General features: G+C 43.9%; 4 protein-coding genes and 1 long non-coding RNA gene across 5 annotated transcripts; 2 read left to right on the forward strand and 3 right to left on the reverse strand.

Annotated features, from left to right (window-relative positions):
* The first annotated feature begins 5,034 nt into the window (after positions 1–5,034).
* On the forward strand, positions 5,035–5,562 carry LOC147983587 (uncharacterized). The gene has a single exon (XM_087540787.1). It carries the CDS (start codon positions 5,035–5,037, stop codon positions 5,560–5,562), a length of 528 nt encoding a protein of 175 aa, XP_087396913.1.
* A 393-nt stretch (positions 5,563–5,955) lies between these two features.
* On the reverse strand, positions 5,956–8,945 carry LOC125535460 (uncharacterized). The gene is made up of 3 exons (XM_048698508.2): positions 8,841–8,945; positions 6,602–8,759; positions 5,956–6,500 (listed from the first exon to the last, which is right to left on the reverse strand). Exons 1-2 carry the CDS (start codon positions 8,943–8,945, stop codon positions 8,031–8,033), a joined length of 834 nt encoding a protein of 277 aa, XP_048554465.2. The 3' UTR covers positions 5,956–6,500; positions 6,602–8,030.
* Positions 8,946–10,129: 1,184 nt separating this feature from the next.
* LOC147983588 (uncharacterized) lies at positions 10,130–11,725 on the reverse strand. The gene is made up of 2 exons (XR_015615697.1): positions 10,602–11,725; positions 10,130–10,512 (listed from the first exon to the last, which is right to left on the reverse strand). It is a non-coding gene; the product is annotated as an uncharacterized LOC147983588 (long non-coding RNA).
* A 9-nt stretch (positions 11,726–11,734) lies between these two features.
* LOC125535459 (protein IRON-RELATED TRANSCRIPTION FACTOR 3) lies at positions 11,735–13,944 on the forward strand. The gene is made up of 5 exons (XM_048698507.2): positions 11,735–11,896; positions 12,012–12,114; positions 12,288–12,406; positions 12,876–13,003; positions 13,239–13,944. Exons 2-5 carry the CDS (start codon positions 12,035–12,037, stop codon positions 13,731–13,733), a joined length of 822 nt encoding a protein of 273 aa, XP_048554464.2. The 5' UTR covers positions 11,735–11,896; positions 12,012–12,034; the 3' UTR covers positions 13,734–13,944.
* A 5,711-nt stretch (positions 13,945–19,655) lies between these two features.
* Positions 19,656–22,881, reverse strand: LOC125535461 (putative serine/threonine-protein kinase PBL7). Its single transcript, XM_048698509.2, has 5 exons — positions 22,606–22,881; positions 21,879–22,126; positions 21,336–21,525; positions 20,848–21,239; positions 19,656–20,247 (listed from the first exon to the last, which is right to left on the reverse strand). Exons 1-5 carry the CDS (start codon positions 22,691–22,693, stop codon positions 19,948–19,950), a joined length of 1,218 nt encoding a protein of 405 aa, XP_048554466.1. The 5' UTR covers positions 22,694–22,881; the 3' UTR covers positions 19,656–19,947.
* Between the last annotated feature and the right edge of the window lie 1,281 nt (positions 22,882–24,162).

The raw sequence follows: 24,162 nt of genomic DNA on the forward strand, positions 1-24,162 counted from the left end.
TGAAACTCGTCATCATGATTTTAGTTTTCAATTGGATTATGCTTCACATGATAGTTATTTTGTTGAGTTTGCTCCCACTATTATGAATGAGAAGAATTTTCCTTATGTGGAGAGTAATAAAATTTCTATGCTTGTAGATCATGAAAAGAATGCTTTAGGTGCTGGTTATATTGTTGAATTAATTCATGATGCTACTGAAAATTATTATGAGGGAGGAATATATGCTTGTAGGAATTGCAATAATATCAAGTTTCCTCTCTATGTGCTTAAAGTTTTGAAGTTATGCTTGTTTTACCTCCCTATGCAAGTTGATTCTTGTTCCCACAAGTTGTTTGCTCACAAAATCCCTATGCATAGGAAGAGGGTTAGACTTAAATGTGCTAGTCATATTCTTCATCATTCTCTCTTTATGTTTCAATTCTTATCCTTTATGTGAGCATCATTGAAATCAACATGCCTAGCTAGGGGCGTTAAACGATAGCGCTTGTTGGGAGGCAACCCAACTTTATTTTTGTTCCTTGCTTTTTGTTCCTGTTTAGTAATAAATAATTAATCTATCCTCTGTTTAGATGTGGTTTTATGTTTTAATTAGTGTTTGTGCCAAGTAGAACCTTTGGGAAGACTTGGGTGAAGTCTTTGCTATCATGCTGTAAAAAACAGAAACTTTAGCGCTCATGAGATTTGCTGCCATTTTTTATTGGAGAGTGCTATTTAGTTAATTCTTTTTGCAGATGATTAATAGATAAATTCCTCACGTCCAGCAATTTATTTTAGAATTTTTGAGGTTCCAGAAGTTTGTGTTAGTTACAGATTACTACAGACTGTTCTGTTTTTGACAGATTCTGTTTTTCGTGTGTTGTTTGCTTATTTTGATGAATCTATGGCTTGTAAAATAGTTTATAAACCATATAGAAGTTGGAATATAGTAGGTTTAACACCAATATAAATAAAGAATGAGTTCATTACAGTACCTTGAAGTGGTGTTTTGTTTTCTTTCGCTAACGGAGCTTACGAGTTTTCTGTTAAGTTTTGTGTTGTGAAGTTTTCAAGTTTTGGGTAAAGATTCGATAGACTATGGAATAAGGAGTGGCAAGAGCCTAAGCTTGGGGATGCCCAAGGAACCCCAAGGCAATATTCAAGGACAACATAGAGCCTAAGCTTGGGGATGCCCCGGAAGGCATCCCCTCTTTCGTCTTCGTTCATCGGTAACTTTACTTGGAGCTATATTTTTATTCGGCACATGATATGTGTTTTGCTTGTAGCGTCATTTTATTTTATTTTGTTTTTCTTGCTGTTTGAATAAAATACTGAGATCTGAAATTATTAAATGTTAGAGAGTCTTCACATAGTTGCATCATTATTCGACTACTCATTGAACTTCACTAATATCTTTTGGAGTAGTTTGTCATTTTCTCTAGTACTTCACTTATATCGTTTTAGAGCACGGTGGTGGTTTTATTTTATAGAAATAGATGAACTCTCATGCGTCACTTATATTATTTTGAGAGTCCTAAACAGCATGGTAATTTGCTTTGGTTATGAATTTAGTCCTAATATGATGGGCATCCAAGAGGGATATAATAAAAACTTTCATATAAAGTGCATTGAATACTATGAGAATTTTGATACTTGATGATTGTTTTGAGATATGAGGATGGTAATATTAGAGTCATGCTAGTGAGTAGTTGTGAATTTGAGAGATACGTGTGTTAAAGTTTATGATTCCCGTAGCATGCACGCATGGTGAACCGTTGTGTGATGAAGTCGGAGCATGATTTGTTTATTGATTGTCCTCCTTATGAGTGGCGGTCGGGGATGAGCGATGGTCTTTTCCTACCAATCTATCCCCCTAGGAGCATGCGCGTAGTACTTTGTTTCGATAACAAATAGATTTTTGCAATAAGTATGTGAGTTCTTTATGACTAATGTTGAGTCCATGGATTATACGCACTCTCACCCTTCCACCATTGCTAGCCTCTCTAGTACCGCGCAACTTTCGCCGGTACCATATATCTTCCTCAAAACAGCCACCATACCTACCTATTATGGCATTTCCATAGCCATTCCAAGATATATTGCCATGCAACTTTCCACCGTTCCGTTATTATGACACGCTCCATCATTGTCATAATGCTTTGCATGATCATGTAGTTGACATCGTATTTGTGGCAAAGCCACCGTTCATAATTCTTTCATACATGTCACTCATGAGTCATTGCACATCCCGGTACACCGCCGGAGGCATTCATATAGAGTCATATCTTGTCCTAAGTATCGAGTTGTAATTCTTGAGTTCTAAGAAAATAAAAGTGTGATGATCATCATTATTAGAGCATTGTCCCTGTGAGGAAAGGATGATGGAGACTATGATTCCCCCACAAGTTGGGATGAGACTCCGGACGAAAAAAAGAGAGGCCAAAGAAGCCCAAATAAAAAAAGAGGCCATAAAAAGAGAAGGCCCAAATAAAAAAAATAAAAAAACGAGAGAAAAAGAGAGAAGAGGCAATGCTACGATCCTTTTACCACACTTGTGCTTCAAAGTAGCACCATGATCTTCATGATAGAGAGTCTCCTATGTTGTCACTTTCATATACTAGTGGGAATCTTTCATTATAGAATTTGGCTTGTATATTCCAATGATGGGCTTCCTCAAAATGCCCTAGGTCTTCGTGAGCAAGCAAGTTGGATGCACAGCCACTTAGTTTCTTTTTGAGCTTTCATACACTTATAGCTCTAGTGCATCTGTTCCATGGCAATCCCTACTCACTCACATTGATATCTATTGATGGGCATCTCCATAGCCCGTTGACACGCCTAGTTGATGTGAGACTATCTTCTCCCTTTTTGTCTTCTCCACAACCACCCTTCTATTCCACATATAGTGCTATATCCATGGCTCACGCTCATGTATTGCGTGAAGATTGAAAAGGTTTGAGAACATCAAAAGTATGAAACAATTGCTTGGCTTGTCATCGGGGTTGTGCATGATTTAAATACTTTGTGTGGTGAAGATGGAGCATAGCCAGACTATATGATTCTGTAGGGATAGCTTTCTTTGGCCATGTTATTTTGAGAAGACATGATTGCTTAGTTAGTATGCTTGAAGTATTATTATTTTTATGTCAATATAAAACTTTTGTCTTGAATCTTATGGATCTGAACATTCATGCCAAAATGAAGAGAATTACTTAGAGAAATATGTTAGGTAGCATTCCACATCAAAAATTCTGTTTTATCATTTACCTACTCGAGGATGAGCAGGAATTATGATGTTTCTCCCCCTCTACTCTCTTGTAATGGATTGAGTTTTCCCTTTGAAGTTATCTTATCAGATTGAGTCTTTAAGGATTTGAGAACACTTGATGTATGTCTTGCGTGGGATACCTGTGGTGACAATGGGGTATTCTATTGATCCACTTGATGTATGTTTTGGTGATCAACTTGCGGGTTCCGCCCATGAACCTATGCATAGGGGTTGGCACACGTTTTCGTCTTGACTCTTCGGTAGAAACTTTGGGGCACTCTTTGAGGTTCTATGTGTTGGTTGAATAGATGAATCTAAGATTGTGTGATGAATATCGTATAATCATACCCACGGATACTTGAGGTGACATTGGAGTATCTAGGTGACATTAGGGTTTTGGTTGATTTGTGTCTTAAGGTGTTATTCTAGTACGAACTCTAGGGCTGTTTGTGACACTTATAGGAATAGCCCAACGGATTGATTGGAAAGAATAACTTTGAGGTGGTTTCGTACCCTACCATAATCTCTTCGTTTGTTCTCCGCTATTAGTGACTTTGGAGTGACTCTTTATTGCATGTTGAGGGATAGTTATATGATCCAATTATGTTATTATTGTTGAGAGGACTTGCACTAGTGAAAGTATGCACCCTAGGCCTTGTTTCAACGCATTGCAATACCGTTTGTGCTCACTTTTATCATTAGTTACCTTGTTGTTTTTATATTTTCATATTACAAAAACATATATCTACCATCCATATTGCACTTGTATCACCATCTCTTTGCCGAACTAGTGCACCTATACAATTTATCATTGTATTTGGTGTGTTGGGGACACAAGAGACTCTCTGTTATTTGGTTGCAGGGTTGTTTGAGAGAGACCATCTTCATCCTACGCCTCCTACGGATTGATAAACCTTAGGTCATCCACTTGAGGGAAATTTTCTACTGTCCTACAAACCTCTGCACTTGGAGGCCCAACAACGTCTACAAGAAGAAGGTTGTGTAGTAGACATCAAGCTCTTTTCTGGCGCCGTTGCCGGGGAGGTGAGTGCTTGAAGGTATATCTTTAGATCTTGCAATCAAATCTTTTTGTTTCTTGTTTTATCACTAGTTTAGTTTATAAAATAAAATCAAAAAATGGAATTGAGTTTGCCTCATACGCTTCATCTTTTTAATATCTTTCGTGAGAATGATGGAAAGGAAAATTGTGCTCAAGTGCTAGTAGAAGAAGTCTATAAAATGTTTGGCACTAAATCTTTGAATGATGAGCATGATTGCAATGTTGTTAGTATGAATTCTTTGAATATCCATGATGCTAATGATATGCTCACTACAATAGCTTAGTTGGCTATGTTCAGTGTAATATATTTAAGGTTTAGTTATTTATTAGTAGTTCCAATGATTATGTTTTTGATGCTTATGTTCACTGTAATATATATAAGTGTGTGTGTGTATGGGCAACAGCTTAGTTGGCGGTGGAGAAGCTCATAGTTTAGTTATTTATTAGTACCGAAGCTCACTGCAACATGTTCTGTAGGCATGTGTTGTTAGTTGATTGAGGCAATGTAGATGCTAATTTTTAATTGAGGCAGTATAGGTTGCAGCTGAAGTAACATTGTTTAGTTGGCCACATGTATAGGTTGTAGTTCTTGTGTTGTTAGTTGATTTTTTAAAAGTGCCCTTTCATAATGGTAATTCTTCAGAGAGTAACAATATAAGTGTTCGCTATATTGCAGGAAGCTATCAATTTTGGTTTCCTTGCTTGGGTTGACCCAGAGTGGCCTCCCACAATGCAAAATGCATTGTTGAAGCTTTGGGAAATGTTTGAAGACAGCAAGACTGCTATGAGGAAGGATAACCTAGAAAGTTCACTTACTATCCACCACCTTAAAGAAGAGAAAAGGAATCTGGATGCCAACTATGACAAACTAGTTGAAGATGTCCATCAGCTTCTCAGTGCCCAGGAGGACAGGGTGTTGGATTTAAGCTATGTGCAGGCTAAGGAGAAGAGAGCTGACGTTGCCACTGCATCAGTTGTGGCTGCCATGAAGAATGAGATGGAGAAGAAAGAGGCAGAGAACTTCAAGATGCAAGAGAAGTACAAAGTGCTGATGAACCTGGTAGAGGCTCAAGGCAGTGTCATTAGGAACCTGAAGACGAATCATTTGAAAGAGAAGGAAAAGCTAGCTGAAGGCAACAACAATTTAAAGATTCAGGTTGATGAGCTCACCCAGTCTGTCAAAGAACTAACAGAAGAGAATGTGCAGTTCAAGAAGGGGGCTGGAGAAGAGCAAAGAGAAGTTGAAATTGATCCATGACATCTTGAAGGAATGAGGTAGATGAAGATGATCTGGGTAGATGAAGCAGAGCATACCTATCATGATATAAGTTGCTTTGATAAAAGGCTTTGCTAATCTTTTGTGAAGGGTGGTTTAGTTAAGTGTAATGTATGGATGTAGTAGTTGTGAACAATGTTGAACTCCACTATGCTATGGTCTTTAGCTAATGTCGTAAGAATCTAGTAATTATGGTCGTAAGAATCTATGATTATGTTGCACTCCAGTATGCTATGTTATTTAGCTAATGCTCAAGTTATATTTGGTTTGTTCAAAAGTGCCAAATGAGCATTGAGTTGTTTCACAAATGCCAAATGAACAACACAAAAAGCATTGAGTTGTTCACAAGTGCCAAATGACCAAATATTGCAGATATTGCAGGCATAATATGTTGATAGGAGCATGATATGTCCACAAATGACCAGAGAATACATGGTTTGTAGCACAAATAACTTAGTTCACATCAGACTCAACTTAGTACTCCATTAGAACATACATCAGTTTTGTAGCACAACTAACTTAGTTCACATCTTCTGGTATTCCATCAGACCAAAATAGCAACATTCTCTCACTCAAGTGTTGCCACTGGCAGTAAAGAATGACATTGAGCGAGTATAATTCCCTGGGACACTTGAAGGAGCACCAGAAGTAGAAGGACCAGAAGATGAAGCTCCTGCAGCAAATCTTGGGGCAGTGAAAGGCCTTGCAAATCTTGCACTTGCACTAGCTGACACTCTAGCAGATCTTGAAGTAGATCTTGCAGTAGCAGATCTAGCAGTAGCAGATCTTGCACTAGCAGATCTAGCAGTAGCAGATCTTGCACTAGCAGATCTTGCAGTAGCAGATCTTGCACTAGCAGATCTTGTTGGTGGCTGTTGTGATCCTGATGGAGTATCTTCATTCCTTGATCTTGCAGGTGCCTAAACATACAAGGAACCATGCTAGTTAGTCACAAAGGTTTAGCACAAAAAACATAGAAGGAAAGAATACCAATTAGCAAGTAAAATTCAAAAGGGTTTACCACATGCTTGATTTTCCTCATAGCCAACTTTGGTCGCAACTGTTGCTTGCAGTTTGTGTACCTATGGCCTTGGAGCCCACAGTTGCTGCATGTTATAGTGGCCATTCTTGAACTGTCATTTGGTTTTGGAACCTCAAATCTGCCCTTTATTCTCTTCTCTTTCCTTCTCCCCTTCTTCACATGAAATTTGGGTGGCTCTATGTCTGGTCCACTTGTCCTTGTCCAATCATGTTCACCAGGAACTGGATATATCATTGGTTCATATGCAGCAAGGTAAAAAGGTTTTTTGAAGAAATTGCAGACATGGTCCTCTGGAAATCTTTTTGCCTTGTTAATTGCTGATATTGCATGGTTGCATGGTATGCCAATCAGGTCCCACTTTCTGCAGCCACATGTATAAACTTCCAAGTTTACAGCATGTGTTTGCTGCCCACTGGTCACTTGCCAAAGATTTACACCAGCTTGTATAGGTTTGCAGAATCTGGCCCTTTCCTTTTCCTCCTCAAGCTTCTCAGCATAATGTGGTGTGATCTCCCACAGAGATGCGTTTTCTCTCTCTCTCTGTTTCTATGCCACCTCACCATCTGCTTGTCCTTAATACCATCAATCATGGTCATAATAGGTTTTTTCCTAAAATCTAGGATGTACTTGTTGAACACCTCAGACAGGTTGTTAACAACCAAGTCTGTCTTGCAGTTAGTGTCAAAAGCATGCCTAGCCCATGTGTGCTTAGATATTCCACTTAGCCACTTCCAAGCTTCCTCACTCTCATTTTTCAAGTCATTCATGGCAATGTTAAAGTTGTGCTGGTTATAAGCATAGCTGGCATTATACATGCATTTCTTAAGATCTTCCCCCCTAAACCCAGCATTCTGGAAATTTTCATAAAGGTGCCTAAGGCAAAATCTTTGATGACAGTTTGGAAAAACTTGGTTTACTACATTTAGTAGCCCCTGTTCACATAGCATGCTAGACTTAGTTGTTGTACTACTACATCTAGAACATAACATGCTAATGCAGAAGAACATAAAAGCAAGAACATAACAGAAAGATGCATGCATATCTTCTGTCTATCAGACATGATAGTATAAGGCCCAAATTTGCCAACTTCTCCTCCTAGACATATCTTTAGTTCGTCTAGAAACCAACACCAGTTAGTTGTGTCCTCTTGTCCAACAATAGCAAATGCAAGTGGGAAAATATTATTATTCCCATCTCTTTCAGTGGCAGCTAGGATTTGAGCACCAGTGGTGAGCTTAATAAAGCATCCATCAACAACTGTTGTTGCAACCAAAGAACAATTTAAACTTCTACAAAGCATTACTAAACTATATATTTAAGTATAAAGAACTATAAAGCACCACTACATCAATTGAGAAAGAACTATAAAGCATTACTAACCAATGAATGGTCTGCATGCATTGAGAAATCACTCCCTTGCTCCATTTATGCAGAAGAACATAGTATGAAACTTTGGTCCTGAATATGGTATTTTTGTAGTTGGTTTTGGAGTAACTGTTGCAACTAAAACTCTACTACCATGGTTTGTATCCATGATGGTCTGAGCATAATCCCTAAGCCTGGGATACTGTTTCTTGTGCTCTCCTAGCACAGCTTCCACAGCAAGGTTTTTGGCCCTATAGGCCATGTGCCTTGGCACATCAACACCATACTTCTCATTGCAGTTGTCAATCAGAGTGTGTATGCTGGTGGTTGGATCAGACCTGAACAATGACTCATAGGTCTTTGCAAGCCACTTGGCACTAATCCTAGATGTCTCAATGCTGCTAGGGCAAGTGTGCTCCAGCCTTATTTTCTTAATAGCAAAAGTCTTCTCCCCTTTGATAACTGCAGCAACTATGCAAAACTGGTAGTGCTCTTGCTTACAATAGGCAATGATCCTTTGGTCTGAATTTCTGTGATACCTGAAGTCTCTGGCCTGTGCGATGTGCAAGCTCAACAAAGCATCTTTGAATTGCTGCTGATTCTTGAAGCACATGTACAGATATAACTGCTGATGTGGTTGCTCAAGTTTGTCATTGTACCAGATCCTTGGTTTCCTTTTCTTGGCCCTACTCTTTCTCCCTTTAGGTAGAACAAATGACAGTGGCTCATGTCCATCATCTTCATCTATTGCTAGGGTGGGCCACCCATATCTCTGCCAGCTTCACCCTGGCCTCCATGGACAGTGCGGCCTCCTCCTCCAAATCCTCGTCCTCTGCACTGGAGTAGTACGAACTGGAGCGTCGACGTCGTCCAGACCTAAGTGGTCATCGGGGCCGAGGCCAGGAAGGTGTCCATACCCACCCGCGCCGTCGTCGCCGCCGGGAGTCGCCGCCGCCATCGCCTGAGAGGAAACTAGGGTTCGTCGCGTACAGGTTCGACCCGGCCCAGCTAATTGGTGCGACCGAGCCGGCTGGGACGAGTGACCGCGCGTGTGCGAGCGGGTAAGCCACCGTGGCACCTGACGCATGGGCCCGGTAGGTCAGATACGTGGTCAATACGCGCTTATAAGGCAATCAGGCCGTTTTGCAACACTTAGGCTTAGAGTTGGCACTGCATGATAAAAAAAGATGACTAGTGGTACTGATTCGTCACAACGTGTCAAAGTGTGATAGTTCCTTGCAATTAACTCGATGAACTGACATGGAGTCCTCGGCCTGGGTGCACACGCATGTTTTTTATGAACGGGCTCAAAAGCGGACGTGTATCCTCTAAGAGCTATAAATCTGACGTCGAATTTTACAGTGACTAGGACAATGCCGGTGCGTTGCCACGAGGCAATAAAGACAAAGACACTGATCAATATTGTGTGCCATCTCCTTCTTAGTATATCATCATCGCTCTTTTTTTTGTTTTTGTCCTAAAGCTGTAGAGAAAAACAAAACCTACATGTGTTGATAACCCCTCAAATGTAATCCTTGCAATTTGCCTATATTAGAACACACCAATTATCGGATTAGAAGAACCGTGCAACTAATGAGCCATGGCAAATTGATTTGGACAACAAGGATCAGGCGAACATGGACCAAGCTGTAGTGTTCTACCTTTCCTGTGGTCCTCCTTGGTTGGTAGCAGCGATGGTTCTCCCCAAGTCCTTAGTCACTTTCAAGCTGCTGCAAAATGAATTTTGTATACAGGTGCATTTTTTTCTCTTTTCTGAATTTACAGGCTAAGTAAACATTTGCAGGCTGTTTCTATTTGCAACAACGGTTCCTATTGCCTAATGAAAGCTACAAGAAGGGCGTTGTCCACTCAGAACAATCATATTGAAGGTCAAATTAAGCCTGCAACTAATAATATGAAATTACTATTTTTGACATCGAAAGGGTTGGATCTGATAGGAGCATACCCATTTTTTTACCGGAAGAACATATCGGGTATGGCCACCAAAAAGAATATCAAAATAGCTAGCATTTAGTTTAGACATGACAACTGTTGTGACTTCTAAACTGCTACAACTTCCTTCTATTTGGTGTCTTGGGTATGAGTAAGAAAAATGTTCGGTCTGAAAAGACATAAGGTAAATGAGAGCAAAAAATTATACATATAATGAAATAAGACTGGAGAAGAAATATGTGCTTTAATCGTATGCACAGAGGCATACAGCCATTTCACTAAACGTGTACTGATCTGTTCTTCCAAATTGTCTACAATGAATTCAGTACTCATCTGAATGACTTTCTTTCTTTGTCTCTACAGAGAGAATTCATAACTTATAAATTGGACGTTCGACACCAGCAACGAAAGAGTGGCTCACCATTCTTCAGTGATTCCTCCCTCATATGGATATCATGCAGCGATGTAGCAGACATAGTAAGACCCACCTAATCAACTATCAGATCTGGACGCTGCTTCAGATATGAATGGTGATTCCACCCCATGGGCTTGCCATTTGAGTGCTGTGTCAACTATCAAAAGTTCAAAACTATCAGATTCGTACAAACAAAAAAGGATTTCCTGCAAAAAAACAGGATAGATAGAACATGAAGCAACTTACACGCATGATCTCGAGAGGATGTTGGCAGATAGCATCTTCCCTGCTGCAGCCGCCGCAGCCGACCGACTCAGTCGCCGAAAGCCGTAACGATGCCTCCCACCTTGGCCTCCTCCATTCTGCTAAGGTGGGGCTAACAAGATGTAGGTTTTTTTGGGGGGAAACTCGGATTGGGGAACCGCAACGGTCAGGAGCAGCGTCTCATTGGGGATGAGGGGAAGACGGTGGTGGCGCTGCGAGGACGAATTGATGTAAGATGCTAGGGGAGGACGAACTGAGTGGGAAGGAGATGATCGGGGCGTGGCCAGCGGCCGGATAGACAGCGTATGGGCCTGACGAGACTACCCGGCGGCGACGGCCATGGGAGGCCAGGAGGTCTCGCCCACACTATTCCTCGAAGCCATGGGCCAAGTTCCTCCGGACGGCAACGTCCATTCCCTAGGACGCCCGCGTCCGTGACCTCAGAACGTTGCCAATCTCCCCTGCTGCTTGTGAGATGGAAAGGAGAGGTGGTGGGTTGCGCTCATCGCGGTGTCGGCGACTCTGGCGGCAGCCAAATCGGCAGGAGATAGAATCAACCCGTGGATTCAGGAGATGAGTGAGGGGGGAATTGATCAAAGGTTCTAAGAGGAAACAAACTAACGTGGGACAGGAGGCGTCCAGGGGTGCGGGAGCCGGGAGGGCGAACGAAACGCAACGAGGGTCGGACGAAAGAACGACGTAATAGGGGAAACGGAACTTTACGTTCTTTTTTTTTTGAGAAGGAACTTTACGTTTCTTTTAGATAGTAGAGATAGAGATTCCGATTGAAAATATGGTGTCTTTCCTTTACCGGACAGCATTGCACGGGCCGGATGAGGCGGTACGAGAGAGGGGGCGGTTGTAGGGCAGCCGGTGGCACGAGGCAGACCGGGCGGTGGCACGGGGCGACCCCGAGCCCGCGGAGGCCACGCGCGCACCACGCGCCTCCTCCCCTCCCGTGCGGCCGCAGCCAGAAAGAAATGTCCATGGCCACGCAGCGGCACGCGCCAGGCGGGGGCACGGCACGGTGCCAGCCACGCGCCCTCGCGTGCCCCTCTCTCCCCGACCCCGCCCCACAGACACGTGGGCTCCCTCCCTACACCCCATGGCCCACGCCTCATCGCCACGCCACCGCCCGCGCAACGGAACGGGCACGCCACGCGCCCCTCCGCCCCTTTTCTTCTTCTTCTTCTTCTCGACTCTCCGCCATTGCGCTAACCAAGGACAGAGAAGCCAGGCGGCAGCAACCCCTTTCCTCCAATCTCCGTCCATTCGAGGTACGTACTAGCTACTACGTCGTCTGCCTCCTCCAATCTTTTCTCTTTGAGTTTGGATTGGGGACTGGTTTATACGTACGGCTGACGGCGGCGGTTTCTTGGTTTCTATCTCCAGACGTCTGCGGGGCCGGGCAAGGCATGGTCGCCATGCTGCCCGCCGCGAGGGGGGACGCCGCCCCAGCCGCCAGCGCCGGCGCCGCCGACAAGCTCGTCCACGGGTGAGGCCTCTTGCTTTGGAGCGGCTCCAGATCTCGTTTCGTTTTGGGGATTCAGCCAATGGATCTTCTACTGTTTATTTTCATTCTCTGAACGCACGCCGGGAGTAAATGGACGCGCGTGAGGGCTGTGCCCGTGCTCCACTGCTGCTGATGTAGCACCTTTCGATGCGCAGGCCTGTCACCGACGGCAAGTGCAAGAAGAAGGCCCCGAGGATGATCCACAAGGCCGAGAGGGAGAAGCACAAGCGCGACCTGCTCAACGATCTCTTCAGCGAGCTTGACGAAATGCTAGGTGAGTTGAGTAGGTGTGCATGTTTCTGAATTCTGTCACGGCATTGCTCCAGTGACCCTGTTCCTGAATTTTGGGGGTTGTTTTCTTTTCCTTGTGGTTATTTGGGATGTTACAGTTGAGCGTGCGTGGGCATGTGTGAATCTGCATCATGTTGTTATCATCCATGTCCAAGCCAATGTTTTTGAGTGAATAGTAGGGTTCAGTATGTGTAATGGATTTCCTTAGTAATAGTAGATCCCAATGAATGTTTATGCTGATGAAAACGTGGATGAACTTGACAACTTGTTACAATCCGTCAAGCTTCAGCTTCGACATTCACTTACGGTGTAAAGCAGCCTCAGACAATGTGAATGTGTACTGCCTGTTTGTCAGCAGCATCTTACTGGTCTTGGATTTTTCATGCCACTCAACTAAATTTGCCACATTAAGCATTGGGTTTATTCTGATCGAATTCAACATCATTTTGCAGAAGCAGACAGGCAGACCAATGGGAAGGCATGTATATTGACTGACACCACTCGAATCCTTCGAGACCTGCTTTCGCAATTAGAATCTCTCCGAAAGGAGAATAGCACCCTGCAGAATGAATCCCATTATGTAAGTCGCTTCTATAATTGTGTTTGCTTCCCTTCTTTTCCGCACTTGATGGTTTATAATCATTGGTATCTGATGACCCTACGGACTGCCAATTTTTTCGTTTATGCATAGGATAACTAGGCAAGAGACAAATGCCAAAATTATCATTCCAGAATTGCTGCAATGCATTTTATCACATGATACCTACATACTCGAGCGGTTGTTTACTATCCCATCTTCATTCTGCCACAAACAGGTTACGATGGAGAGGAATGAGCTGCAGGATGAGAACGGTGTGCTCCGCAATGAAATTCTGGAGCTACAAAATGAGCTGGCGACGCTTCCCGCAGGCAACCCAGGTTGGGGCCATGCTACTGCTGGATCGCCTCACCCTGCGGGCACAGTTTTCCCGTCACAGCAACCAATGCAGCCGACCACCATCGCAAGCGCAGTATTCCCCTTGCAGCAGCCTCTGCAACAGACAACAATCCTGGAGCACCCTTATGCACCACCACCACCACCACGGGAACTTAAGCTCTTCCCAGATGCTGCGTCTGATATCGAAGGCCTTGAACCATCAGAAGATCAGGAGGCCGCCAACCATATTGCGCGACCGCTGGCGAGGTACCCAACACAGTCAGCGTTGTGGCCTGTAAGCCTGGGTCTCCCGAGGATGGAAGACGAACAGTGTAGCAGTGGCACAACCGGCAGTAGCAAGGAAGGCAGTAGCTCTGCCTCTAGTAGAGATTGAGTAGATCAGCTCCAACCAGTCAGGAAGTTTCTCTTTGAGCGTAGCGAATATACACAGATGAGCATGTGGCATGTAAATACCAGACTCCATCTTGGATCTGGGAATGTTATGTTAGATGAGAAGATGACACTCCAATGGGAATCAGAATAGCAGCATTTCTCATCCTTTGTGTTGCACCGTATCATATATATGAACTGATCTAGATTTGATATTTGCAAAGAAAAACTACAGCAATAAGCAATGGATTATATTTATCGGTGGGGGTTTCCTTTGGAGGGGGAACCAGAAGCGGAACTGAAGAGGAAATTGCAGGCGACTCTCTTCAACCATGTAGAGGATTGCGTAGAGGGTTTCCTTTCCTTGCATTGGGGCCAATCTCTTCAACCATGTACTTCCCTGATCCAAACCCAAAGAGAAAAATATATGAGTTTTAATGAAGCTAGCAATCTGCGACCATATTGTTTCGGTGTCATTTTGGAATTTGGAGACTTAAACAAAGGCTATCGTGTGAACTGTGACTTGCTGTTTACTGAAAAAGCAACGCGCCTCTCAAATTCTTGGAGAAGAAATGTCCTCCTCACGCTGTGAGAGCTCCCATATGTTACCCCTCGAGGTAGTTTCCCAGCCATCCGGCTTGGTTTCACTAAATTGCCAGAAACCACCACAATTGCGTCGAGTGGTGCAAAAAGCCCTCCAGAAAAGCTAAAAGTTTGCGAAAAGCGTCGTTTTTGGTAATCTTTTTGCCAAAAGCACAAAACGCTTGGTTAAGAGCCATCTAATGAGGGTTTCGCTGTTCAATCTGATTAGTGGGTTTCGCTGTCACGGCTGACTAGGCACCAAAATCTCTCACCATTTGACAGGAAAATTATCCTCATGAAGGGCCCACCTGTCAGTCTCTCACCCATACCTTCTTCCTCTTACTCCTGTGCAGCCCCCGGCCAGGAGCCCAGGTAGACACCCAGGCCAGCGCAGGTTAGTTCGTTTTTCTCCTTGGTTTTCCATTCGTTCTTATTTTTCTTTTGTTTATCTTTTTCTTTAGGGGTATCTTTTCCAAAATATTCTAAGTACATATATTCCAAAACTTAAATTAACTTTGACATTTTAAAAACCACGAATTTGAAAAATGTTAACGCACTGTAAAAAAAAATGTTAGGGTCATTCAATAAAATGTTTGTCACGTTTAATAAATGTTCACATGTTTCAAAACAATGTATGGGACATTTTTTAATGTTTATACAATGTTAAAAATATTCGTGTAATTAAAAAAACTTATCATTCAAAAAAATGCACGCTACCTTTAAAAAATCTTTACTTCAAAAATATGTTCGTGATTTTTTTTCAAATTATAACAGTGTAAAAAATCATGTAGATTAAAAAACTATTTTGTACTATCATTCAAAAAAATATTTCATCATGTATTTGAAAATCATTTAACACATATTTAAAAAAATGTGTTTGGAAAAATGTTAAACCTATAACTGAATTTGTTTTTAAACATATATATATATAATTCAGATGTATACGAAAAATATACAATGTGTATGGATAAAATTGGACATAAAGCGTATATTTGGAAAAATGTTAATCATGTATTTGAAAGAAGCTAACTATGCACAAAAAAAATGTTCCTGGTGTATAGGAAAAATGTACAATGTGTATGAAAAAAATAAACATGTGTTGAAAAACGGAAAAATGAATAAAATCAGTACTTAAACACAGAACATCGAAACCAGAAGAAAACAGTTGAAACCAACACATAAAACCAAAAAAATCAAAGAAAAGGAAACCGGAACCGGATAAACAAACAGAAAATCAAAAGTATAAGATACCTTATTGGGCTGGCCCAGTAGCACCTCGACGCGAAAAACACTTGAGGGGTGAGCAGCCACCATCTCGACCATATAAGCGAGATGGGACTGTATCAAAATATATATAGGGTCGCGCTATTCGTCACCCTGGGTGAGGAATAGTTATTCTTCACCTCCCCCCCCCCTCTATTTTACCATCAATGCACCGTAATTTTACGTTCCGTAAGTTTTGTCTTATTTCCGACGCAAAAAGGGACCGTAAGAAAATATATAATCATCGTAAAAAATATTTTATGTTATGTAAAATTACAAACGTAAAAACATAGTCTAAAATACACATAAACTGCAAATTTTCTTGTCTTATGACCTATATTTTTATTTTCTTATGTCAAATTTTACGTAGTGAATCAATAGGAATGTAACTATTTGAATTCGAAACATAATTTAATTATGAAATGATCGTATGATTACCCCGGGTGAAGAATAACTTATTCTGCATCCTAGGTGATGAATAGTAACACTATATATAAGCGAGATGGGAGCTCCCATTGAAATGCTCATCGTGTCCAACAAAGGCATTTTGCACAAGAGCGCTCCCTATTGCGCACTGGACAATATTTGAAAGCACAGTTTTTTTTTTGAATTTGTGAAGAAATTTTGAAAACGTGATTTATTTTCAGTTCTAAAAAATATTTGTAACAAGGACCTTTTACAAAATCTTTAATGTTTTATAGAATTTGTGAATTTTCGGAAAATAATAATAAAAGAAATGAACACAATAAAAGGAAAACCAGATAACCTAGTAAAAAATAACACAAAAAACTCAAATAAAATACCGGTTCACAAACCTTCTACTAAGTTCCCAAAACCGGCCAGGAACTTTCTAGAAGGATCCGGAAATGGGATCATGTACTAGGTTCTCTTCTACAAATGAGCCGACCCATAGGATGGACACAACACAACACGCGTCATATAGAAAACTAGATAATACTCCGTACGTTGTTGCGGGAGTTGGCTGATATATTTTTTGGTGAAGTTGAAACATGAATATTGTATAGATGTAAACAAATTATGGGAAAATATTTTTCACATGCACGGTTGCATATTTCGGTGGATCATTTGCCATGCATGGTAGCATCTTGAGGTGGCCTTATTTACATGCATGACTCTATGTTGACATGGCATAGCTGCATACTAACTTACTAGGATAAAAGGAGATAGTCGGGATCAGTCTCTTATGTATATAGAAAATAGGATATAGGATACCCTAAAGAAAATCGTTGAAAACTAACACAAAAAATAGATGAAACCGACAAAAAAAAGGAAAAACAGAAAACCAAAAAATGAGTGGAAAACTAAAGGTATATCATCCCTTCTTCGACCGGCCCAGTAACACCTCTACGCGAAAAACCCTTGAGTCAAGAGCAGCTACCATATCACTGTAAGCAAGATATAGCTCTCGCGTTCCCTCCAAAACAACGTAAGGCACGATGGCGTGTTTCCGACAATGGTACCGTTGATTAAGGCTTACTACGCGGTTGCTAAATCGTGATGGGTTGTATTTACTTTATAATTTGTTGTGAAGAAAGTAGACATACAATAAATAGACAAAGTGGGTCAAAATAAATGTTAAGATTAACAAAAACAATTGGATCAGAGTGAAAAAATGAGACTACTACAATCCATCACAACACTAAAAGTTAAGAAGGCTTAGGAGGTTCATTCAGCATGTCCACGAATTATTTCTCTTTTTCCATGAATACATAAAGTGTGTGTATCTTTTTGTTGATAAAGGAAAACATAATGAGTGCATGAAAGGGCACACACAAACACATATATAAGAAGGTGTGTGCATGGAATCCGGAGCAGAGAGACAAGAGACGCTTAGCCCGAATAGAGGAAAAGAAACACAGCTAAACCCACCAAGCCTGAAAGAGGGGTAGGCCAAACCGGCATGACGTCAAACATCTCCAAAGCAAACACCGAGGACGCCACGAGCAACCAAGATAGCGCCTTCAAGAAGGGGAGCAGCGACATCATCAATCCGAAGAAGCGGACTAAAAGATCTTCCCCGATGCTCGAGGAGGGCCACAGGTAAAGGCCATGCCAGCGTCTCCAAGAAGGGAAACAACACCCGCGAGTGTTGCCGCTGCCAACGCCAACAATTAGAGCAAGGATTACACCCTGACCTAAGTCCAAATAATCTCATTCCCGTCATATCAGGATTCGGAGATGAGGAAGTCAGTTTGTTGGTCGAGACCACCACCTCAAAAGGGGGGGAGGGGGTGCCGCCGCGGCGCGACGGGGACCAAGCTGTCCCGCCGCCGCCATCCTAGGGCACAACACGACTTTGCCGACAGGCCCTTCGGCAGCAGCGATGCGGAGGGGGCGACAACGAATGACCCTTCCAAAGGTGGCTAGGGTTTTGACACAGTAACGCAGAGGACCAACAGTGGGGAGCTCCCATTGGGCACATGCAGGCAAGTGTGACGTTGCAGAGGCCGGGCTCCATGGAGCCTGTTTTGCCATGAAGAATCAAAGTATACTTAAAAGTTTCAAAAAATATCAATTTTTATATATATTCTTTCAGTATTTTATACATGTAGTATACTACAAATACACATGGACGTATATATATTCTTTCAGTATTTTTTAATATGCGGACATGGTATTCTCACTGAAAAAGAAAAAGAAAAAGAAAGAGCTCGGCCTCAGCAATGCTTTTTCGACATGCAGGCTGTTCACTTCCTTGTTTACCAACTTATTTAGGAGATTTCGAACTGAAAACACGTGTTGCCCGTGTCTTCTCGCCCACCCATGAACTGAACTGCCTTTGGTTTTGGTTTTTGGCCGGACACGTTTGTTTTGGTGACACAATCTAGTGAGGAGTGAGTGCACCTGGTGACCACCGCCGACTGCTCTCAGCATGCCGCATACAGATTCATACTCATACAGGTAGGCGGCTGCTTTTCACTTTCGGCCGGTAACAGGTGAGCGCTGCGTTCACACACATTTTTTGTAAGTCATCGGACTATGGGTACCTGCATGTGCCAAGCCGACCACACAATCATGATCCGATTCTGTTGCGTTGCATTGACCGTCGCATCGCCGCTCTTCATAGTACTCCTACATTATTATTATTATTATTATGCGTTATGTACTTTTCTGCTGTCGTGTAGTACACGTGGTGATGTGTGCGAGATGCTTTGTGTCTTACCCATCGGTCAAATCACATCGGCACTAACTACTTTCGTTCCCAAAAGATGATGTAACGCTGTGTCGACTCCGGGTCTTATTTCGATCATGAATATGGTTAACAAAATGCAGAGTTATGCTTGCAAGAAGATTCTGGTGATGTGAATTTTGTTTAAAAGAGGTTTCCGGTCGTATATACTACGTAGTATATAAACCCTCCGTTCCTAAATGTAAGTCTTTTTAGATATTTCAATATGGACTACATATAAAGCAAAATAAGCATTCGTGTGTTATCCCGATTAAAATATTTAAAAAGACTTGTATTTAAAAACAGGGGGAGTATATGGCACGGGCGGCCGGTAGCAAGGGCTAACGAGCCGACTTGATGGTTCGGGAAGTTCGTCTAAGAATTTGGATGGTTCAGGCCTTCTTTGCTTCATAGGATAGGAATTTTATAGGAATAGGAAAATCATAGAAAATGAGATGACATGCATGTCAATTTTTATAGAAAAAGAGATATCATTTGATGCATAGGATAGGATTTTTTTCATTGAGTCTAGACTAATGTTTTTTTTCCTCCAAAACGTGAAGGATTTATTCCTATCCTACATAGGAATAGGAATCCATTCCTACAAACCAAAGGGCTTCAAAGGAAATTTTTCCTTTGCAAATCCTATCCTATAGAATTCCTACAAAAATCCTACAAACCAAAGGAGGCCTAACAGTTTACATGGATGGCCAAGGGGCAAAGCATGGTGGAGGCAGGCGGTTTGGCCTGGCAGGATTGGAGGTTGTCAGAGGAAGAGGAAGCCACAAAATCGTTTTCAAGCGATTGACCCCTAGCCAGTCCCTTCGTTAGTCAAACAGGCATGAACTAGAACCCTCAAACCCTGGATAAAGGACAAGCACTTCTGTCAAATACAAGGAGAAATGGTAGTCCATAGACTGATCGAACTGTAAAGTCATGGGTGGTTACACCGACTGCCTCATCATCTACCTAGATACAGACTTCGACCGGAGAGCACATGCATGCATCATCTCTAAGCACCATCTCCAACAGATAGACCAACTGATCAACATACATCACCGATTCACAATTCCTCCCAACATGTAACCGCAAAAGCCGCCTTGCTATCCACAAAATTCCTCTTCAGCTCCATTCTGGACTCGTACCGCCACAAAATTCAGGCTTCTCCCAAAGCCGCCCAACCTCACTCGCTTCCTCCTCTTTGATGATCGGCGCCGTGGTTCCGGGCTCGGGGCGGCGTGCCGGAAGCCGTCAGGCGCGACGGGCGGTGGACGCCGTGCACCTCCGGATCGTAGGGCTGGGAGGCAAGGTAGCTCAGGGCTGTGACGACGTCGCCGATCAACGGTCTCAGGGTCGGCTGTTCTTGCACGCACATTGCAGCGACGGCCAGGGCCTGGTACAGTCCCCTTGGCGGGTACCGGCCCTCCAGCGCCGGGTCTGCCATCTGGGGGAACTTCCTCCTGTCCTTGAACAAGGGCCGGGCCTGAAATTGTGCACCAACAAACGTTACATCAGTAGGGATTGCAAAATACTGTACGACATCTTTAGCAAAGGCTTCGGCATGTCATGACCCTATTCATTCGATCCTATGGAACAGACTACAATAATGTCTTTTTGGGAAGCCAAACCTAGGCCAATCCAATAATGCCAAAAAAATGTAGTATGGAACTATTTCATTCTAGTACAGTAGCTTTTTAGTAACCCTACAGCTGAAAAACGTTGCGAGCATGATATTTTTTTAGCTGAAGGAAAGGACAATATTCCTTCAAGCAAAACTAGTGTAAATTCCAAAAGTGGAAAGAAATACAGAGATGACTGAAAATCAACCTCCTATGGTTCCCCTTCAGGTGATACGCAAGGTTGATGCGCTAACACTCAGCTTAGACTAACTTCCGAGCTAAGAGGCTGATATCTGGTGGATTTTCCAGAATAAATTAACAATCAATGCTCACAAGAGGCAGCAGGTTTCACAATGTGATTGTGATATTCTCTATACTCAAACTCCAGTAGTCTATAATGGAATGAAGAAGAATAACAAGAAGAAACAGAAAGGAACGTAGCAAAAAACAAATCGGCAGCTTACCCATGCAACAAGATTTTGCTCCCCCGCAGCTCGGGTGTTGTCGATAGCCCTTCGTCCTGTGATGATCTCCAATAGAACAACACCATAGCTGTAAACATCTGACTTCAGAGTCAGCTGACCAGTCATAGCATACTCGGGGGCACAATACCCGTATGTACCCATCACTCTGGTGGAAACATGTGTCTTATCACCAACTGGGCCAAGCTTTGCCAATCCAAAGTCAGACAGCTTTGGGTGGTATCCCTCTCCGAGCAAGATGTTTGAACATTTCAAGTCCCGGTATATGACAGGAGGATTTGTTTTGTCATGCAAATGCTCCAGCCCTTTAGCTGCACCAGCGGCTATCTTCATCCGTGTATTCCAGTCAAGGCGGGGTTTATCTGGGGAAGGATCTGAATAAAATAGGATCCAGTTGTGAGTACACAAAGTTTAATTATCCAACAGAAGCTGTACCAAAGCAGAAACACATTCTTTTTCCGGCAGCGTACCGTGAAGGTGGTCTTCCAAAGAACCCAGCGGCATATACTCGTAAACCAAAAGCCTCTGGTCGCCATCGGCGCAATAGCCAATAAGGTTGACCAGGTGTGGGTGGTGCAGCAAGCTCAGCATGAGGACCTCAACAAGAAACTCCCTGTTGCCTTGCAGTCCATTTCGATCGAGCTGCTTTATGGCGACAACCTGTGACGGCAACAAAATACATTTCACCATGTCAATTAGCTTCAGGAAATAGCTTGACAAATTCTTGCGCATAATTAACAATTCTACCACAACATTATTGCTAAATAGCTGTGAAATGTAAATCGACCGAGGATTAATAAACACAATCCTTGAAACCTGGATAACCCTCATTTTCTATCACATTGAAAACGAAACCCGCAGCCTAAACCCGGTCTCGGGTTCAGGCTGTGTGACACGTTCACTAGGAGACAATTTACAAGTGCTCCACACAATCCTCCAAGTGGAAGCTTCTAAATAAACAAAATGGTGCTCGTGAACTGGGAGGGCAGAATAATTAGCAAGAACCTCCTCACCTGGTTGATGCTCTCCAGGTACCCCTTGTAGACCCGGCCGAAGCCACCCTCCCCGAGAAGGCAGTCGGCCCTGAAACCGTTGGTCGCCGCCGCGAGCTCCCTGAAGGTGAAGGTCTGCGCGGCAATGTGGCGGTGCTCGGACCCGTTGCTGAGGACGAACTCCTTCTTGGCCTCCGACAGCGAGTCCTGCCGCGCCGCCGCCGCCGCGCTGGTCGACGACGAGGAGCACCCCGGCTTCGCTTTATTGTCTGAGAAAAACAAAACGCATGCGTCAGAATCATGAGGCGAATAAAGAAGACGGGGAATTTAGGGAAAGGAGTGCACGCGTTGTCTGGCGGGCGACAAAAGTGGCGAGCACGCGTCGTCCCCGGCCGGAATCCCGGCACCGGGCTGCCATGTTTCGGGGGGAGGCGGATTCGGCGGGATGCCATGATTTTGGACCGAGTTTGCGGCAATTTTCTGGAGGGGCGAACTTTTCTCCTTTTTTCTTTTGAAACAGGGGAGGGGAGGGGGGAACTGGACTGACGGGACGGCTCGGGAGGCCCGTGAACGAGGGACGGCGGCGGGGGCAGCCCGAGGCCGGAGCCACAAATTGCTCCGCGGAATCTCGGAGTGGCAGGCAGAATCGGCGAACGGCTCTGTGAATCTAGCGAGGACGAGCGAATCCGAGATGGCAGGGGCGAGGAAGAAGGCAGCAAGAAAGAAGGCGGTGGCACGGGCGGATCACCTGCGGCGGGAGGGATCTGGGGCTTCTCCGGCGGCGCCGGCGTCTTGCGCTTCTTCCTGGCGCCCAGGCAGGGGAAGCAGCAGTCCATGGCGGCTCCTGAGACCTCTTCTTGGGCGGTGTGTGGGGGAGAGAGAGGGGGAGAGGGGTGGGAGGTTTGAGTGTGCGGCGTCCGCGTTGCGCGTGCGCGTGGGCAAGAAGGAAGGAAGGAAGGGGAGGCGAGGCGAGGGGGGGGAGCGAAAACGAGGAAGAAATGATTTTTGAGTTAACTAGGGGGCAGCCCTTCTCCGCTTTGGGTTGGGGTTGGCTTGGCTTGGCTTCTAGAAGGACGCAACGCAGCGCACAAGGGAAGGAGGGAAGGAAGGAAGGGGAAGGGGGGACGGCTACTCTACGCGGCGCAAGTGTCAAACGGAAAGCAAAAGTCACGCACGCACACCAGCTAGTGGCCGCACCGCATTCCATGCCGGGTAAACAGTAACTTGTTCGGTGCTGCGTGGACTGGAAGGCTCGGAACTATACTGTGCTTAAGCTCAGGGCAACTCCATCGCGGATCATCGAACGGACGGCATCGAATGCTCGCGGACACGTCCGAAAGTCTCTGTGGATGGCGTGCAGCACGTCGGTCATTCAATCTTAGGCATTAGATGTACGAATGACCGACGAACGTGGACGGAATCGAAGCGGAACGGACGAAATTTAAACATATAGTTTGGTCATAGAGTTCGGGGTCCTCCTGCGCGGCCTCTAGCACATAAGGAAGAATACCCCTCTTCCTCCACTTGCTCCTCGTCAAACATCCACTCCTCCTCCTCCTCCGATAGCGGCACACAATTTGGCCACGGGGAACCAGGATGGCGATTTGGGGAGTGATGTCACGCGCTAACTGGATCCGGAGCTACCCATGGGTACGGATTAGCGCGTCGGTAACCACTTCTCAGTGTCAGACTTCTTGCACGTCATGGTGGCCGGAAGGTTTGGTGGCGCGCGGTGGATGTGTGTGAGAGGATGAGGATTGTGTGGGTAGGGGTTTATGGACGAGGAGCCCGACCAACCTTAAAGTTGAAGTAGACTCTTTGGTCGCCACACCGTCATGAATGTGGGTAAACGGGAGGCCGGCCAGCAAGACAGAATGCAGGCAAACCAGAGCGGGAGATTGGTTTTATGTGGGTTCATGTTGTCGGAGTCCGACATGGCGGACGTCAGAACTCCCCCAAACATGCCCACAGTTTGGTGTCGTTTTGTGAAATTTCTGATGTCCAGGCCTATCTGAAAAATTAGGTAACCCTGTTGGACAACCAAAAGTGCAAAGACCATCTGCTCTTGGACATTAGCGGTTGATTTGGTGATTTGTGTTGGAGTTCCCTTAAAGCAACTCTAGCAATGTTGTTGTAAGGTCTCAAACTACATAATAATAGTCAATATGGAGGCGTAAGTTTAAAAAAATCACTCTAACAGAGTCGCCATTCACCCCTCAATCGCCATAAATTTTGAATATCACTCAATGTGTGGCCTCTCAACCTCTCTGTATATTGGGGTCATGGGACCCTCATTTAGAGCTCG

This window comes from Triticum urartu, chromosome 2A (genome assembly GCF_056163025.1).
Source record: "Triticum urartu cultivar PI428250 chromosome 2A, HENAU_Tu73, whole genome shotgun sequence".
Classification (NCBI taxonomy): Eukaryota; Viridiplantae; Streptophyta; class Magnoliopsida; order Poales; family Poaceae; genus Triticum; species Triticum urartu.

What these genes read in the sequence shown, in the direction of transcription:
- LOC147983587 (XM_087540787.1), top strand. Translation starts at nt 5,035, where the DNA reads ATGCAAAATGCATTGTTGAAGCTTTGGGAAATGTTTGAAGACAGCAAG.
- LOC125535460 (XM_048698508.2), bottom strand. Translation starts at nt 8,945, where the DNA reads ATGGCGGCGGCGACTCCCGGCGGCGACGACGGCGCGGGTGGGTATGGA. An exon ending in TGGACGACGTCGACGCTCCA is followed by an intron (nt 8,760 to 8,840) that starts GTTCGTACTACT and finishes TGAAGCTGGCAG; the next exon opens with AGATATGGGTGGCCCACCCT.
- LOC125535459 (XM_048698507.2), top strand. Translation starts at nt 12,035, where the DNA reads ATGGTCGCCATGCTGCCCGCCGCGAGGGGGGACGCCGCCCCAGCCGCC. An exon ending in GCCGACAAGCTCGTCCACGG is followed by an intron (nt 12,115 to 12,287) that starts GTGAGGCCTCTT and finishes TTCGATGCGCAG; the next exon opens with GCCTGTCACCGACGGCAAGT. An exon ending in CGAGCTTGACGAAATGCTAG is followed by an intron (nt 12,407 to 12,875) that starts GTGAGTTGAGTA and finishes ATCATTTTGCAG; the next exon opens with AAGCAGACAGGCAGACCAAT.
- LOC125535461 (XM_048698509.2), bottom strand. Translation starts at nt 22,693, where the DNA reads ATGGACTGCTGCTTCCCCTGCCTGGGCGCCAGGAAGAAGCGCAAGACG. An exon ending in CCAGATCCCTCCCGCCGCAG is followed by an intron (nt 22,127 to 22,605) that starts GTGATCCGCCCG and finishes TGTTTTTCTCAG; the next exon opens with ACAATAAAGCGAAGCCGGGG. An exon ending in TTTGGAAGACCACCTTCACG is followed by an intron (nt 21,240 to 21,335) that starts GTACGCTGCCGG and finishes TATTTTATTCAG; the next exon opens with ATCCTTCCCCAGATAAACCC.